The 15,510-nt window shown below is 38.0% G+C and overlaps 1 protein-coding gene across 7 annotated transcripts in view; it reads left to right on the forward strand.

Moving 5' to 3' along the window:
• Window positions 1-15,510, forward strand: part of eys (eyes shut homolog) — a 166,353-nt gene that overhangs the window by 145,554 nt on the left and 5,289 nt on the right. For all 7 annotated transcript variants that reach the window (XM_040001369.1, XM_040001372.1, XM_040001375.1 and 4 more), the window contains 4 exons: window positions 3,807-3,979; window positions 10,134-10,316; window positions 12,686-12,852; window positions 13,825-13,969. In XM_040001369.1, coding sequence (XP_039857303.1) covers window positions 3,807-3,979; window positions 10,134-10,316; window positions 12,686-12,852; window positions 13,825-13,969 — 668 coding nt within the window. The remainder of the gene's footprint in view (window positions 1-3,806; window positions 3,980-10,133; window positions 10,317-12,685; window positions 12,853-13,824; window positions 13,970-15,510) is intronic.

Raw genomic sequence — 15,510 nt, forward strand, 5'->3', positions numbered from 1 at the left:
GGGAAATATATCCAGCCGGTGCCATGCAGCTCTTTACACAAACGTCCTTTTAGTGCAAAGTGAATGTTCATATCAGACATGAGGAGCAAATAAAAGCTGTGTGAAAACTACACTGCATACAGTTACTCTACCATCAACTTAAATGCAATTATTGTCTGTTTGAGGTTAAGATTCAAGACGGAAAACACTGTGAAATCTGTACAGCAGCATAGATTTTTTTTTAAATTATTATTTCTTTTATGCACATTTATGCATGCGTGTGTGCTCCAGATTATCATTAATTGTCATTTTTTGCTTGTTTCAGATATTTTTCTGTGAGTAATACTTCAAATAAAACGTTCGCTTTTTCTTTCTTTAGTGTTCTCCTAAACACTGTATGTTCAGTGAGTTCTTGTTTCCTGTTGCAGTGTCACAGAGCAGCAACAAAACGCTCAAGTTTTTGTCCGTTATCGGTCCACTGTGTGCCGTGGACAAAGATAATACACAAGTTTATCACTCTCAGCTCTTACTACACACAGTTTGTTTAAATCACAGCATCTCTGACACGAATGGTAAATATAAACCTCGGTGTTACTGCTGATCAGATTGGCTGTTTGTCAGTGTAACGGGCCGGGGGTTGATGTGACTTTTATTCACTTATCATTTGAAATATGGGTTTGCATTCGATTTGTCCATAAACTGTGTCATTCTGGGCCTCCCGCTTTATCAGTGCAGCATGGGTCTAAATGCAAACACAGTCTTTGTGCAGTGTAGCTCCTCTCGTATGAGGTGCACTCTCCACACTCCTCTTCTGTGTTTTTATTCAACATTGGAAATTTCTTGCTGGTTAAGGAGTTGGTAAGTTTGCAAAAATGCAGCGATGTCAAGAATAGCTAATTCATGAGACATCACGGCAGTGCGTTCGGTTTTATTAGAGGACAATGTTCCACAAAAATTCTAAGGCTAAAGAGTTTTGCGATATAAAATAAGACTTGAATAGATATGCTGGCATATTTCAAAAGTGTGAAGTTTGAATGTGAACATACTTCCAAAAGTGTTACTGAAAAGCACAGTTTTCTGCAGAGTGCAATGTGTTCTAGGTTGGACCATACAAATATTGTCTGATCCCTTGAGAAAAGTTCCTTCATGCTTTATACTGCCTTTCTATATGGATTTATTTCAAGTCTCATCTTTGTATGCATTTCTATGGCAGTATGTTTCAAAAGGCTCTGTGATGGAGACTTAACAAACATCACCCTTCTCCACCGGCAAGGAAAAGTTTGCAAGGTTGCCTGGAAGAGGTCAGAAAAATATCGAACAGCCTCCCGCTCGCTCAGAAGTCTGAGAATGTCAGGTCAAAGCCGTGTGTAAATTCCACTTCATCACTTGGCGTATAATGGAATTCAAGTTACAGATTAATTGAGTGAGGGAACAGACGCTTTCAGATAATTTTCCCACCCACCAACAAACAGAGCATGTGTAGTATAAGTCTGTCCAACTGGCTCTTTACATTCTGGAAAGCAAATGGTCTTTCAATCTATAAATAATATCTGCTAAACCCAGTGGTGCTTTTTATCTTAACAAAGGATGAAGTGAGTTAAATGCTTTCATCCAGAGAGCTGAGGACTTCAGCCTTACTGTAGAAGTGTATTTGCATACAAACAAGCACTTAAAAACAAGCCCTCTGTAAATAACTTACTGAAATCTGAGAAATACATGTGGCTGCACATCTTATTGTTCTAGCTGACAGGAATATCATAAGCTAACCGGTCAATTATTCATCATTTTATCTAGTACTTATTAGATTAAAAATGTATGTCTTCTTTAATTATTTATCCAGCGTGTGTGCTGCAGCGGTAAGGATTCGAATGGCTCGAGATATGGCGTTATGCATTTGTGATTAACATATTCAAATTTATCTGCAAACATTACTACAATTTAGTAATCAGGGTGATTGCCTGTGGCAAATTAGAATAACCTTTTGTCACCCCACACATCAAGTTTTTGATTAGGCCAATTAAAACTCGAGTGTTGCTGCTCTATCTACACTTTACTTTTTTGGAGACAGAAATATCTGCAGCCTGTTTTTGCACAAGTCATTTAACCATTCAAGCTTAATGATGTATCTTCCCTCCATTTACATGGAGTTTGGTAGGTTAAGTCTTTTTTCCTTTATTGCTTTTGAGGATCAAAATTGATCGATGATGAAGGTAAACTTAGGTCGGGCAGAATTTCACGCGCAACTGATCCTTCTGTTAATTGTAAGCCGCGTTCAGTGATAGAGAATCGCTGCTTACCTACAGACGGCAGCTAATTGTTTTGTGGTCTGTGTTTTATGAGAAAAGAGAAAGTTAAATATTAAATGTATTCTCGGCTAAGCCGCAAAACCCATGTTTGGAAAAAAGGTTAAAATATATTTTGGCAGTAAATGAAGCAATTGTAATATTATTATATTTAATAGTATATTTGCTATGTGGTAAATCATACATTCTTTCAAAGAAAAATATGTTTAATATATGCATCAAATAGCTGTAGGCCAATATTTATCATTTGTGCAGATATGATTGACATGTAGAAGTACATTTAATAATGAAAATTTCTATAATAATTTTTAAAAAAAAAAAAACATTTTTAAAAGTCCAGCTCAAAAAAATAGTAGTTAACAGTTCTACGAGTATATGCATAGCCACCTGTGGTGTGGCCCTTGGCTCCGCCCCTATTGTTCAACTGTCCAATTATCCTTTTTCTGTCCTCACTTTTCCTGTGCAGAGGTCTGGATTGTTGAATCGGTGTCTTTCCCTGCGAAAACATCACGACAAACATGTCCACATATATTCTCACTTACGTGTAATTTAGTCTCAGATTTTCTGTGGGAGAAATCTGGCGCTTCTGGGGGAAAACCCACACAATTTGTCTGCCACCAACATTTAAACACTGACACTAAGTGACGATGCAAGGGACAAATTAGCAGGATTCAAAGCATTGAATCAAAACAGCTGCAGCAGGAGGTGCAGTGGCATTTAATATTTCATTCTTCCTCTTGCAGGTTGTCAAAGCCTATAAAAAATAACACCGCCTGTTCTGTTCACTACATGACATTTTTCCATCTTTCAGTATTGCTTTAAAACCATTTTTCACAGTTGTCAGTGACACTGGACAGCTGTGCATCACGATACCTTAAACTAGCTTGAAATCAAGCAGCCTGCTAATAACCATCAGTTCAAGCATTATCCCTTTGTGTTTCCATATAGTCATATCAAACAGTTCTCAACTTTGATGACAGAACGTAAATATTTCATTTCTAGAAGCCATTTTCTCAAGGAGCAAAATATATTCTGCAGCACTGCTCAAAACACATTATTAATTTATAGATTTGAAACCCCACCAATGCTTCCTCTGTCTGATTTTATACCTTTCAGAGTTGTGCACATCTTCGAGCATCCTATAAAGTCCCTGTCTGGATATCACTTTGCATGCTAGGTCACCCTCTGCTTCTTGCCAAGAGAGAAACTACACAATTTAATGGTGGAAATTAGACAGAAAAATCTGGTTTTAGGTTTTTTGACATGCCAAAAAATTCTGTTTTGTTTTTGTTTTTGGTTAGCGTACATGTGATGTTGTACGCTAATGATGCTGGCTTCCTGCAGCTACTTCTATGATTCACACATCCAAACCTTTGGGATTTATATTTTTCTCCACCACTGTCACTAAGTGTATAGCCGACATCTCATGGATTGCATGCTCTTTTGAAAGCATGCATTTCAGTGTGCGTAGTTTCAGCTTCACTCCACTTCTTATATGTTGTACGTGCTTGTCTGTACATTTAGTGATGCTGAGGACTGGTTCTGCGAGTGCCCCCCATTATACACCGGACGGCTGTGCCAGCTCACCTCCTGTGAGCGCAACCCCTGCAGTCACGGAGCCACATGCATCCCGAAGTCACCATTAGAGGCCGTTTGTCTGTGTCCCTATGGAAGACAGGGTCTGCTGTGTGACCAAAGTAAGTGATTCACAGAGCAGCTACACACGGAACAATGCAGGGCAGATGTAGCAGCTTCATTAAGAGAGTGATCTGCAGACATGTAGTGAATTAGAGCCTTGAGCATTTGGTAGAATCAGCGTCTGTTGTTAAATAAAACGATTAATGAAATTAAATTTTGCTGAAAAAGCAAAAAAATCTTCCTCCATCCATGGAGTCAGATAATCAGGACAAAAGTTGTGGCTACTTGTTTGAATATTTTAGCCTATTTCAAGTTTATAAGATCTTATTTCCCAACAGCTGTCGTTTCAGCACTGTCTCACATATATTTTTTTTTTCTTATGTCAGGCTGCTCCTCTGCATTAGTAGTGTTTTAAATGTAAGGGTTATAAGCAGTTTACTACAATAACTTTTGTGTTTGGTACTATTTGCAAATGTTGCTGACACTTAATTGAGAACTATCATGCAAATTTCTAGCTTCCTATTTTTATTCTCAGACTATACTAGAGTAGCTTTGTATGATTCAGCGATCAAAAAAATCCTTATAGCGACACAAATATATACAAATGTTTACTTAAATCTTTTAACAAGAGGTGCTGAAGGTTCTGCAGTCTTTTAAATTGACAAGGCAGGTTTATTAACTTCTCGTTAGTGATCATGATTGACTACAGGTCAGATTTGTTTGAGAGCACTCACTCAAATACTCAAAATAATGTGAAAATTCAAGAACTTACTGAAGATCTAAGGAGAATTGTAGATTTACAAAAGCTGGGAAGGTCTCTTGGAGCCATTTCTGGAATGCAAATTCAAATATCATCACTTCAAACAATTGTACAAGTTATTCAGATGTGTTGATGCTTTGCCAATGTTTAGAAGAAGAGCCAGATTGTCACCTTAAAATGAGAGAAATTTGATTAGGATGTTCAGGAACAACTCAGGAATCACCAAGGCTCAAGCCTACCATGAACTGGAAACTCCTGGAAGAGCAGTGTCACTGTCCACAGTGAAGTAATTTTTACATCACCATTGACTCAAAGCAAGAAAGAAGCTGCTGCTCCAAAATCGAAAAGCCACATGCCTTCTGGACAAAGGTTTTATGGTCAGATGAGACAAAGATTGTTTGGAGAAGTAAAGGTGATGCATTCAAACCTAACTGTACCAGCTGTCAAGCATGGTTGTGGTAGCATCATGCGCCGGGGCTATTTTGCTGCCTATGGTACTGGGACATTGCACAAATTCTTCAACTTCACCTCAGATCAACAAATAGACAGTTGACAAAGTTGGATGTTCCAACAGAACAATGATCACAAACACACATCAAAACTGTTTTTTGAATAGATAAATCAGGCTAACATTAACCTCACTCCTAGTGAAAATTTCTGGACAACCCTTAAAAAGCCAGGTCTGTGCCAGGAAACCAAACTATTTAAATGAACTCCACCAATTCTGCCAAGAAGAGTGGTTAAATATCCAGGCAGTCTTGTGCCAGAAGCTATCAAATGTTTCTGGTCAAGATGCAGCTTGCTGAGGAACATTGAACCACATATTAGTGGTGTTGTATGTATATATTTAAGTTTAATCTTGTATGTTTTAGAGAAAATCCTACATAAATTCAAACTTGTGCACCCAATTCTTCCTTTTTTACATTCATTAAAGATGTAAACTCTACCCACAATCCTAAATTGAAAGAGCAACGTCTCTGATTGGTGGCGGTCGCTGTTATGTTGGAGGTGTTTAAATCCACAAAGGTTACTTAGTGTAGGTCACGTAGCATTGTGCCATATCAATAACTAAGTTATTCTTTACTACAGATGTGCAACACAAACTACAAATTATATTCACAACTGTTATTATATAACACTATGATAATGACAGGTAAAGAGTTTGACTGACAACAAGTTATCACTGGCTACCAAGTTGTGATTCACGAGTCTTTAGCCAATGAGCATGCAGTGGCATACCACTAAATGCTTAATTTTGAAATATAGCATGATGGATTTACAAATGATACTTAACATATCCCAAAATGAATGACTAAACCTATAAACTAAGTAAACTGCATCCTTGTCTTTCACTGTCCATGACAGCTAACGTGGTTTAAAAATGGCTTTGATTTCAGTCAAATGTTTTAGAAAAATGAGATACCTAGAAATGATTAAATAGATTTTTTTTTTTTTTTATACAATTATCTTTCTATTCTATGATGGTTTCTGTATTATTTTACGTGACTGTTTTCCAAAAAGTAATGCCATAAAGAAGAGGGCTTCACAGGTCATGGTTCTCAGAAACAAAAGGTTTTGCTTGACTAAACTGGCTGTGGTGGCAGCAGGGTGCTTGGCATATAAGTCGCTCAGCCATGCCACAGCCCCTGTCAGAATCTCAGCACCCACATGCCAAACACAGAAATTTAACCTTCCAGTTTCACACTAAGTATATGGCTGACATTTGAATTTTAATCCTGATAACATCAGACAAGATCAGAGACAAACTGATCACTCCTAAGGTCTCCTGCCTTCCAGGACTACTTGCTACTTTGGAGCATGTTTCCTAACGTGGTGCCCTTAGCAACATACCAGCTGTGATAGCACGGCAGCAGGGCCGTCTTTTATTTATTTTTGTCCTTCTATTGTGTCTATTAGGACAGATGAAACAGTAACAATATGGTTTGTATTTTTTTTTTCTTAATGTCATATTTTCAGTTCTTTGGTTCAGTTCCCATCAGGTGGTCTGAACAACCAGGAAATGGAGGAAAGGCAAGACTAGGAAGCAAAGCTGAAATGCCTCCAGAATAAAGTTCATGAAACATTCATGCGTATTGAAGATGCCTTCACTCAGAAATATTAATGTTGTACCTTTGTACACAAGTTGGAATACCTCCTGTTAAAGATTCATGATTGGAATTGATAGAAATAAAACATGGAAAATGATGTACCGCATTTTCAGTATATGATACTGTCAGTATAGCACATGTTCTTACAGATACAGATTTATATATTTTACTCCACACTTAGCTATAGTGTGTGTCTTACACTAGTCTTGTCTGGTAATTATAAAGCTAAATGCTGTTTGATCTTTTATAATTTTATGTGTCAAATTGGTGAAATGACATATTTTGTTATGTTTGAACTGTGCCAAAAAAGGGGGAAAAAACGATTTCATGAAATTTTAATGTTACTTTCGTCTTCTTGACTCTTTCTGGAAGTTCACTTCTAGTTCACGGACACTTCCTGGGGTTTTTTTTTTGCACACGCAGCTCTGACCACAGATGTTCAGGGCATGTGCAGGTCATGGACCTTTCAGATTTAGTCCATGTTTCTTATTTCAGCTTGGATTATCAGCCTTTTGGGGGATCATTATCCTGTTGTCAGGTTTTGTTTTGTTTTTTAAGTTGTTGTTTTTTTCTCTCTTTTTTTTGCTTTCATGCAATACTTGAAATGATTTTTTTCTATCCATTTAAAATTTGGGTGCCACACAACCCTAAAGCAGTGCATTTCCAGTGCGACATCTTATCAAATTGGGTTCAGTTTTCTTCAACCATACAATACTATTGGTATTATATGGTTTTAGGAGCCAGGTTTTAACTTTAGCTTTTGACAGTTCCCAGCAAACCTTAGTTGAATACTTTTTGGGATGGTGACGCAGGTAAGGTTGTTCCATGCATACCCTGTTTATCAACACACTGCACGCCATCAGCTAACCCATCCCATGGATCTGCTTTGTCTTTCAGCATAGCAAATTGCACAGCTTTATCAGAAAGTTTTCTTGCTCTTCCAGATCTTGTCTTGACTTCCACATCTTCCATCCTCTGCCACTTCTTAATGACATTTCATAGAGTAGAAATTGCAAGCTTGAAGCGCCGTGATATCTTTTTATAGCCTTTCCCTCCTTTGTAGGCATCAATTAGCTTCATTTTCAGATCTCAGTACTTGCTTAGAGGAGCTCATGGTTTTTGAGTGCTACCATCAGCTCTAGCAGTCATCAGCTGACAATTATAAATTCTTCACCTGCCATGCAAGTCTTAATGAATCAAATAAGGCCAAATAAATTCAAGAAGTTCTAAGACTTTACATGTAGCAGAGTTCAACAACTTTGTTTAACCTTCACGAGTTATTTTAATGTCTTTTTTGCATTTGCATATAATCAATCTTAAAGAGCTTCACTCTTTGAACAATGTGCAACATTATTGTCGATTAGCAATTTAGTTTAGCAGTGGTGTAAGTTTTTCTAAGCCTTCCATTCTATAGAAACTGAGAGGTGTTGTTTGCCCAGCATTTATTTATCAATATTTTTTTTTCAGCTGAGCTGCATACTGTATACATGCAGTTTTATGTCTGAATTCATTTCACGATCCAGAGCTGCACGTCACTGTTTTTCCTCTGCAGCTCCTGTGCACAGTATTACACAAACACACAGCAAAGTTGAAATGCTATGTAATATTATTTGACAGGATATGGTGTTATAATCCACAGATGGATGCACTTCGTGAAGGCAGTCCATAAGCTTCTTTGTTAATAATATGTTCCATAACCACCAGTTTCACTCAACAGTAGGTACAAGAGTTAGCTAAAGGAAACTATAAATGGGAACTGTATGCCAATATACTATTAATGTAGTAGTAACTGCTTAGTGAAATTAATGAGTAACAGGAAAACATAAGATGTACAGTAATGTGCAAAGGTCTCTAAGAACCAGCTCTTATTTCTTTATATTTTGCTATGAAAATGGGAAGTTATGTCCACTGTTCTTCTAACACAACCTGAGCTCTCTTAGAGAAGCTTTCTTGTCATTTTTTAAGTAGTCTTCAGGAATAATCCTCCAGGCTTCGTGAAGACCAATCAGAGCTCTTCTCTGGGTGTTGGATGCCTTTTGTTTCATCTAATTTAAGGTGATTGCACACTGCTTTAATAATGCTGAGATCTAGGCTCTGGACCTTCACAACGTATCAAATATGTGGCGTTCTTTAAATTAGCTCTGTTTTATGTCACTTGGATGACACAAAATTAACAACATATGCAAAATAAAAGAAACTTTGGTGCATTAGATCTATACAGTAAGGAACTTTTAGTCTCGAAAGATAAGACGCTCAGTAATTAAAAAGGAGCTGTTTAATTAAAGATATACAACATCATGAAATATTCACCACTTACACAAAGAACAATTTTCAAAAGCAATGGCACAAATGTTAAGTCAGTCAAAGTATGGAAATACATTTTCATGATAAATTTTGGTCAATGGCTGTATTTACAGGGATAAACTATTTCACATAGAAACACAGCAGTTCATTTAAAACATATATATTTTAAGGGTGCCGATGTGGAAAGAAAAAGAGAGTTGAGTTTATTATTATAGGGGGGAAAAGCATCATGTTTAATATCAAATCAAGAACAGCACGGTTTAAAAATAGGTGTTGGCTCTATAACATGGTGGCCACTACACTACAAGAAGCAATAGACAAACACAACCAGCTCTAGCAGACTGGAGATGATAACAGAAGCATTTGCGGGTTTATTAATAATTTAGCAGTCAAACAGAGCTGAGGGCAGTCGCGGAGGGGTGCTCTGAAGCCCTCTAAGCCATCTCCTGGGGCTGAAGAAGAATATGCAAGGTGTTTGAGTGAAGAAGAGCAGTTTTGTGTTTGAATCCACACTGCAACAACAACCACATAGCGGCATGTAGTTTTCAATAAGCATGGGCAAATTCACATTGAGTCCCCTGTGTAAAATCAAGTGGATGGGTATGCTGAAATGGAGTACAAGCAGGATCATTACTGAATCAACGATGCGTTCAGAATAAGTAAACTTGAGACTGTTATTGAATATCGTTGGGGTTATTGCAATACCCTTGTGAACAAAGGGTACGATGCTAAGCTTGCTTGGCAGAATCCTTCCTAAACAGCTACTAATGAAAACAGAATAGGATGAGAAAAGGTGGTAGTATTTGAAAACAGGTCATCATGCTAGAGCATCGGATGAGGAAACGTTTCACCAACTCCTGGTCTGTACTGTGTGGCAATAGTGCCATCTTTTGGTAGGCTCTGAGGTGAATGATGAATCAGACTTCTTACTTTGAACAAAATGAACACACATGCACCGCAGAGCCTGCAGCAGCTAATCCATAAGCATGTACAGTACAAATGTGAGCTTTCGAGCGTGTTCTGAATGTGTTTGATTTGCAGCCGTCAATATCACTCGTCCCAGATTCAGTGGAAGTGATGAGTTTGGTTACACCTCCTTCGTGGCTTATTCCTCCATCCCGAGCCTCAGTATCTTCTACGAATTCAAGCTGAAGTTTACGCTTGCGGACAGTTCCTCTGCCGTCAAAGACAACCTTATGCTGTTTGCTGGACGTAAAGGACAAGGTGAGCACAATCCTGACACTTGGATAGCAGTTTACATTATCTATGAGCTCCAGTGAAAAAACAATTTGAGAAGTTTGCTTTGTTGGTTTTAGTTTCCAAACTGATTTGAGGATTTTGAAAGAAACACTAGTGCAATTTAGTGTCACCTGCTGTGTATGATAATGGCTGTCTAATGGAGTTCCACAAGTCTTTGAGATCCTCCGTTCCCTAAGGATTTTTCTTTCTTATGAGATTTTCAGGAATTAATGAGTTCAACACTGTGTTGATTTCTAAACGCTTATTGTTTTTTTACTTTCAAAAGAAGCATTCCTCGGCTAAAATCAACACGTGAACCGAGCTTCTTAAAATAATTAAACAGCTAATTAAATTAGATGGACTATTAGGTGTAAATGTGCACTGTTTTGGGGTCAGCAGGGTCTCCTTTCTGTCAAGCCAGATTTGGAAGCTATGCCTTTGTTCTCAGCATATTTCATTAAAGTAATAATAAAAAAAATAATGATAATAATGAGATGGAAACACTAGATCATGGGTCTTGTGCACTTGTTTCTTTTAAGAGCCATCAAGGTGGAGGCACAAAAAATAAGAGTAATATGAATGATGAAAGACTCAAACAACTGAAGAGCATTCTTGAAATGTTACAAATTCAAAGGTGCAATATATTTTTGAGGCCAAGCAGTAAAACTGCGTAGCCATCAAACACCATCATCTTCTCCTGCCCTTCTTACTTCTTCTTCCAGAACCTTCGGCAGCAGGTTTCATGTCTGCAGCTTGAGCAGTTTGTAAAGTAAATTTATATGCATACGTCTCCAAACATTTCCCCACTTTTCAAAAACTTGCTGCCATTTTGAGGAAGAACAAATCAACTGTGTCAATGAAGAATAGGGGGTACTGCAATCATTAAAAATGTGTTTGCCTGTGTCCCTAAATTCTCTGAGAGATCATACCAAAGTTGAAGTCGACCTAAGCTGCGTTGATTAATTGACTTGGCATATGAAATTTTAACAAAATGTCAAAAGAGATTATTTGAAAAGCCAGGCCATCCTTTTTCATATCTTATGGATACACATCTGCATCTGTAACCACCAACAAATGGCCGTCTAGATCATTTTATATAAGGAGTAGTATTAAATAAGTTTGCTTTTTTTTTTGTAGAACTGCTTCCCTGAGCCATTAAACAGAATGAAAGATGAAAGCAATATTGGATATAACAAATGTATCATCCTTTGTCAGTCCACTATCTGATTAACAGCTTTGGCCGTGCTTCTTTCACACAGCCATTAAAGTCCATTAAAAATCTCAAACTCCAAGTTTTAACAAGCCCAGTTTATATTTTCAAACTTACTACTAAATATCATTAAACAAGATCTGGTTGGCTTGATTAAACTCATCTGTCTTTTATATCATTTCCAACATCAAAGTTTAAATTTTCCTGAAAATATAACGTTTGCAATGATCCCTATTACTGCACCGCTGGGCCTGTTGTTCATTCACTGGAGAAACTACTCCAGCTCTGCCGGACTTCATATTGAAAATACTCTTTTTAAAAATCATTCGACATATTTTATTCATAGATAAATCAGTTAAGACCCACAGCTACTTTAAATTTCTCACCATAAATATCATCCTCACTGCCTGGTGGAAAGCAGAAATGACACACTTGACCTCAGACTATCTCCGTCTTCTCGTGCAACTATCTGTCATAACCTTATGTTTAAAATCAATGACGAATTTCCCTGCATTGAGAGACGTAAAAAAGCCCGGAGCACCTTTTTATTTGCAGTTCTCTCATGAACCGAGACCCTCTTAGAAAAACATTTAACTTACCCTATAAATCTAATCGCCAGGACAAACAGTGGAATGAGACCACTAAAAAAAAATTATTTTCAAGACTTCCACAACTTCATCCTTTTATGTTTACTTAAACTGTGTTCATTTTGACTCCAAGAATTACTTTCCAGACATCTGACTTGAATATAGATCAATCAGAGATAGATTGGCTAACTTTCTGCAACATCCTCCTTATCATACAACTCAAACGTTCAGCTAATCCATTATAGGTCTCACACAGACAACAGATCATCACTCACAAGTTGTACTGAAAGAGCTTCACAGACAACAAAGCCTTTACACATCGTCCCACCTCAATAGAAAACTACTTTATGACTCCACAGCAGCTGGACTCTTTTGTTTGGAGGTCATGGAATAGCTGTTCTTCAGTTCTCGCTCTATTAAGATAAAATTATCCATTTAGGAAAAACCATTGTGTTTAGTCAAAGTATGTAAATGTATTAATGAAAGTGGAGCACTTTATTTTGCCTGTGTATTTTGAGTGTATTGTGTTGGAGGGTAACTTTCTTCATATTTTGTAGGCAATGATGGGGACGACTTCCTTGTTTTGGGATTAAAAAGCGGAAGACTTGTACACAGATTCAACCTCGGATCGGGGATAGCAACCATCGTTAGTGATCGACTGAACCATCAGATCAACATCCACACCGTCACGTTTGGAAGGTCTAAGAAAACAGGATGGCTGAAGGTGATTTGAAGATGACTGTGTCCCTTTTGGTAACTGTACATGTCTAGTGTGCTTACTGTATAGAGACATTCAAATTAAATCATGTAACCATTTCAATAAAATAGAGTGTCCCAGCCTAGAGGTACATGATCATTTAGGATCATTTAGTCCCAAGGTAAGTTTGAGGAACTCACAAGATATTTAAAGAATCAAAACAACACCAAGATACACAAAGTTCTAAATATTTTTCTTTTGAAATACTGATTGCTTCATTTGGTCTTTTGGTCCTTCCAATTAAGAAATTAGAAAAATAAATTGCTTAATGGGACTCTGCTAAAGTCAATTCTATTTCATTCATTTTTAATTTTGTAGATCAGACTTATCTTTATCTGCCGTTTGTACACATTAGGTTTCTCGAACATCTGAATAGATAATTCAAAGAGTATTAAAAGTGGATGCAAAGATTAACTGAGGGGTTGAACGTATAATAGACTTACTGGAAGAAGGGATTTACAGTATCTGTGATAAACCACTCAGTGAGCCCTGTTTTTACTGTGCACGTATTCACATAAAAACGTATGTTTTTATCTTGCCTTGTTTTCATAGTGAGGGCTGATAAATGTTGTCATACAGACGCGAAAAACATCAGGTTTTTTTGTACCGACAGATAATTTTAGTCCAATGATCAGGGTAAGAGTGATTTTTATATATATTTTTGCACCTATCTGAATGCTTTGGGAAAATCCGCATGCTGCAGGATAGATACTATCGAGACGGCGAGGGCTGAGATCCCTGGCGACTTGCCTCAAAGGAGGCGGTTTCAGGGATGTATAGTAGCTGCTCCCTAATAAGTAGACATACGCTGAATCAGTCAGTTACGAATCCCAGGTCACAGATTTTTATTGCAGAGTTAGCAGATTATTATAGAAAGTGTGCTCCCTCACTGACAGTGAGCCGTCTTGAATATTGACATTTCTACTACGTGTGTTTCAGGTTGACGGCCAACGTAACAGGACAGGATTGTCTCCAGGACCTCTGGTGGGCCTCAATGTTTTCAACCAGCTCTTTGTAGGTGGATATAATGAGTACACCCCTGAACTACTGCCACTTGGCTCCAGGTTCCGTCATGGCTTTCAGGGTAAGACTGCTACGGCTTTATTAGAACGCAGCGTTTCTATCTGGAATAAGAGCACTGTGGCTTGGAGTTTCTCCCAGGATCTCTGTCTTTTTGTAAGCAGAGGGGAAGGTGTGTAATGAAAAGGGAGTTACAGGCTCAGACTGTGTATGAGGCCGGAACAAAGCTTTGAGGTTGATTGTATCTGCGCCCTGTAATTGCTTTGCACCCAATACAGTGTGTTGTGTGTAAATCCATTCCTCTGCTGATAAGTCACTTGAACAAGGGTGCTATCCAAATAATCTTTGTCATCATCAACATCATTTATGCTTTCTCTCAGGTGACCTCATGTAGGAATGCTTTTTGCAGAGCATTCATATTGCCTGCTAATGTGCAGAGCTGTGACGCAAAATTGCCATGACCATAACGATGACAACAGCTATGAATATCATCACGACCATATTCAGCAGTCTCTGCACTACAGCAGTGAACCTTGTTATTATAAAATGTCATGGCAGATCCATTTGGGGTGAACAAAAGCTTTTTATTTTTAAGGACTTGAGCGATTTTTTGTGTTTGCCTATTCATCATCATCTGATTCATTTTTCTACTCGGCAAATAAGCCTTCAAAAATCAAATCAGCTGCGATAAAGCATCAGTTTGCCCATGCGGTATTAGGCTATCACAGTTCCCTGTAATGGTAAGCACTACCGGAGACAGGCAACACTGGTGGAACCATAACCTTTCTACTCAGGATGTAATGAGAACTCATGAGAGCCTAATCAGATCTGTGTGACCTTCATCGAGCCCTAATCATGATGGCTGGCAGTGAACACACTGATAATGCACTTCACTCCCAGTTATCAAAAGATCCACACTCCCCTGTGGAAAGAAGGAAGAAGAGGCTGTGTGGGTAAAAAAAAATAAATAAAAAATCAGTCATTTTAAGCTGTTGATCAAATATAAAGAAATGGGGATGTTTATCGAGCCTGGCGTTTGAAAACTCTGATTTCATACCGCTTTGATGCTGAAATGTTTTTTATTAGATTTCCTAAAAGATTTTGAGCTTAATTACCTTTCATTCTTGGACTCTCAAAGATCAGGGACATTAGAAAATGTTATTTTAAAATCATTTTCCGGTTTTGTAAATCAAATGTTTCCCGAAAAAAGAACTTTGCCGCACGCACGGGAAGGCTCGCTCGACTTCAGACCTCAGCTTTCGAGGTTCTTTTACAAGAAGCGATGCGCGCACAGCTGAAACAAAAATAATTATCTCGCATAATCTTCCTTATGAATCTGCTTTGCTTTTTGATGGTCTGTGTTTGCGGCACCACAACCATCACTCGAGTCTGCCAAGCAGACAGCATCATGCCATGAATATTCATGAATGAGCATGACATTTCCCCTGCATCCTGTTTATGCCAGTGACTAATGCAGCAGAGAGAAGGGAGTCTGCATGTGCAGATGACTACGAGGGCTGTGTTCAGGCCTTATATTTATAGAAGGCCTTGTGCTTTGCAGGTGCAGGCCAAAACAAATATTGTCTTGATAAAACTGAATTATGA

The sequence above is a fragment of the Simochromis diagramma genome, unplaced genomic scaffold (genome assembly GCF_900408965.1).
Source record: "Simochromis diagramma unplaced genomic scaffold, fSimDia1.1 OVJJ01000421.1, whole genome shotgun sequence".
Classification (NCBI taxonomy): Eukaryota; Metazoa; Chordata; class Actinopteri; order Cichliformes; family Cichlidae; genus Simochromis; species Simochromis diagramma.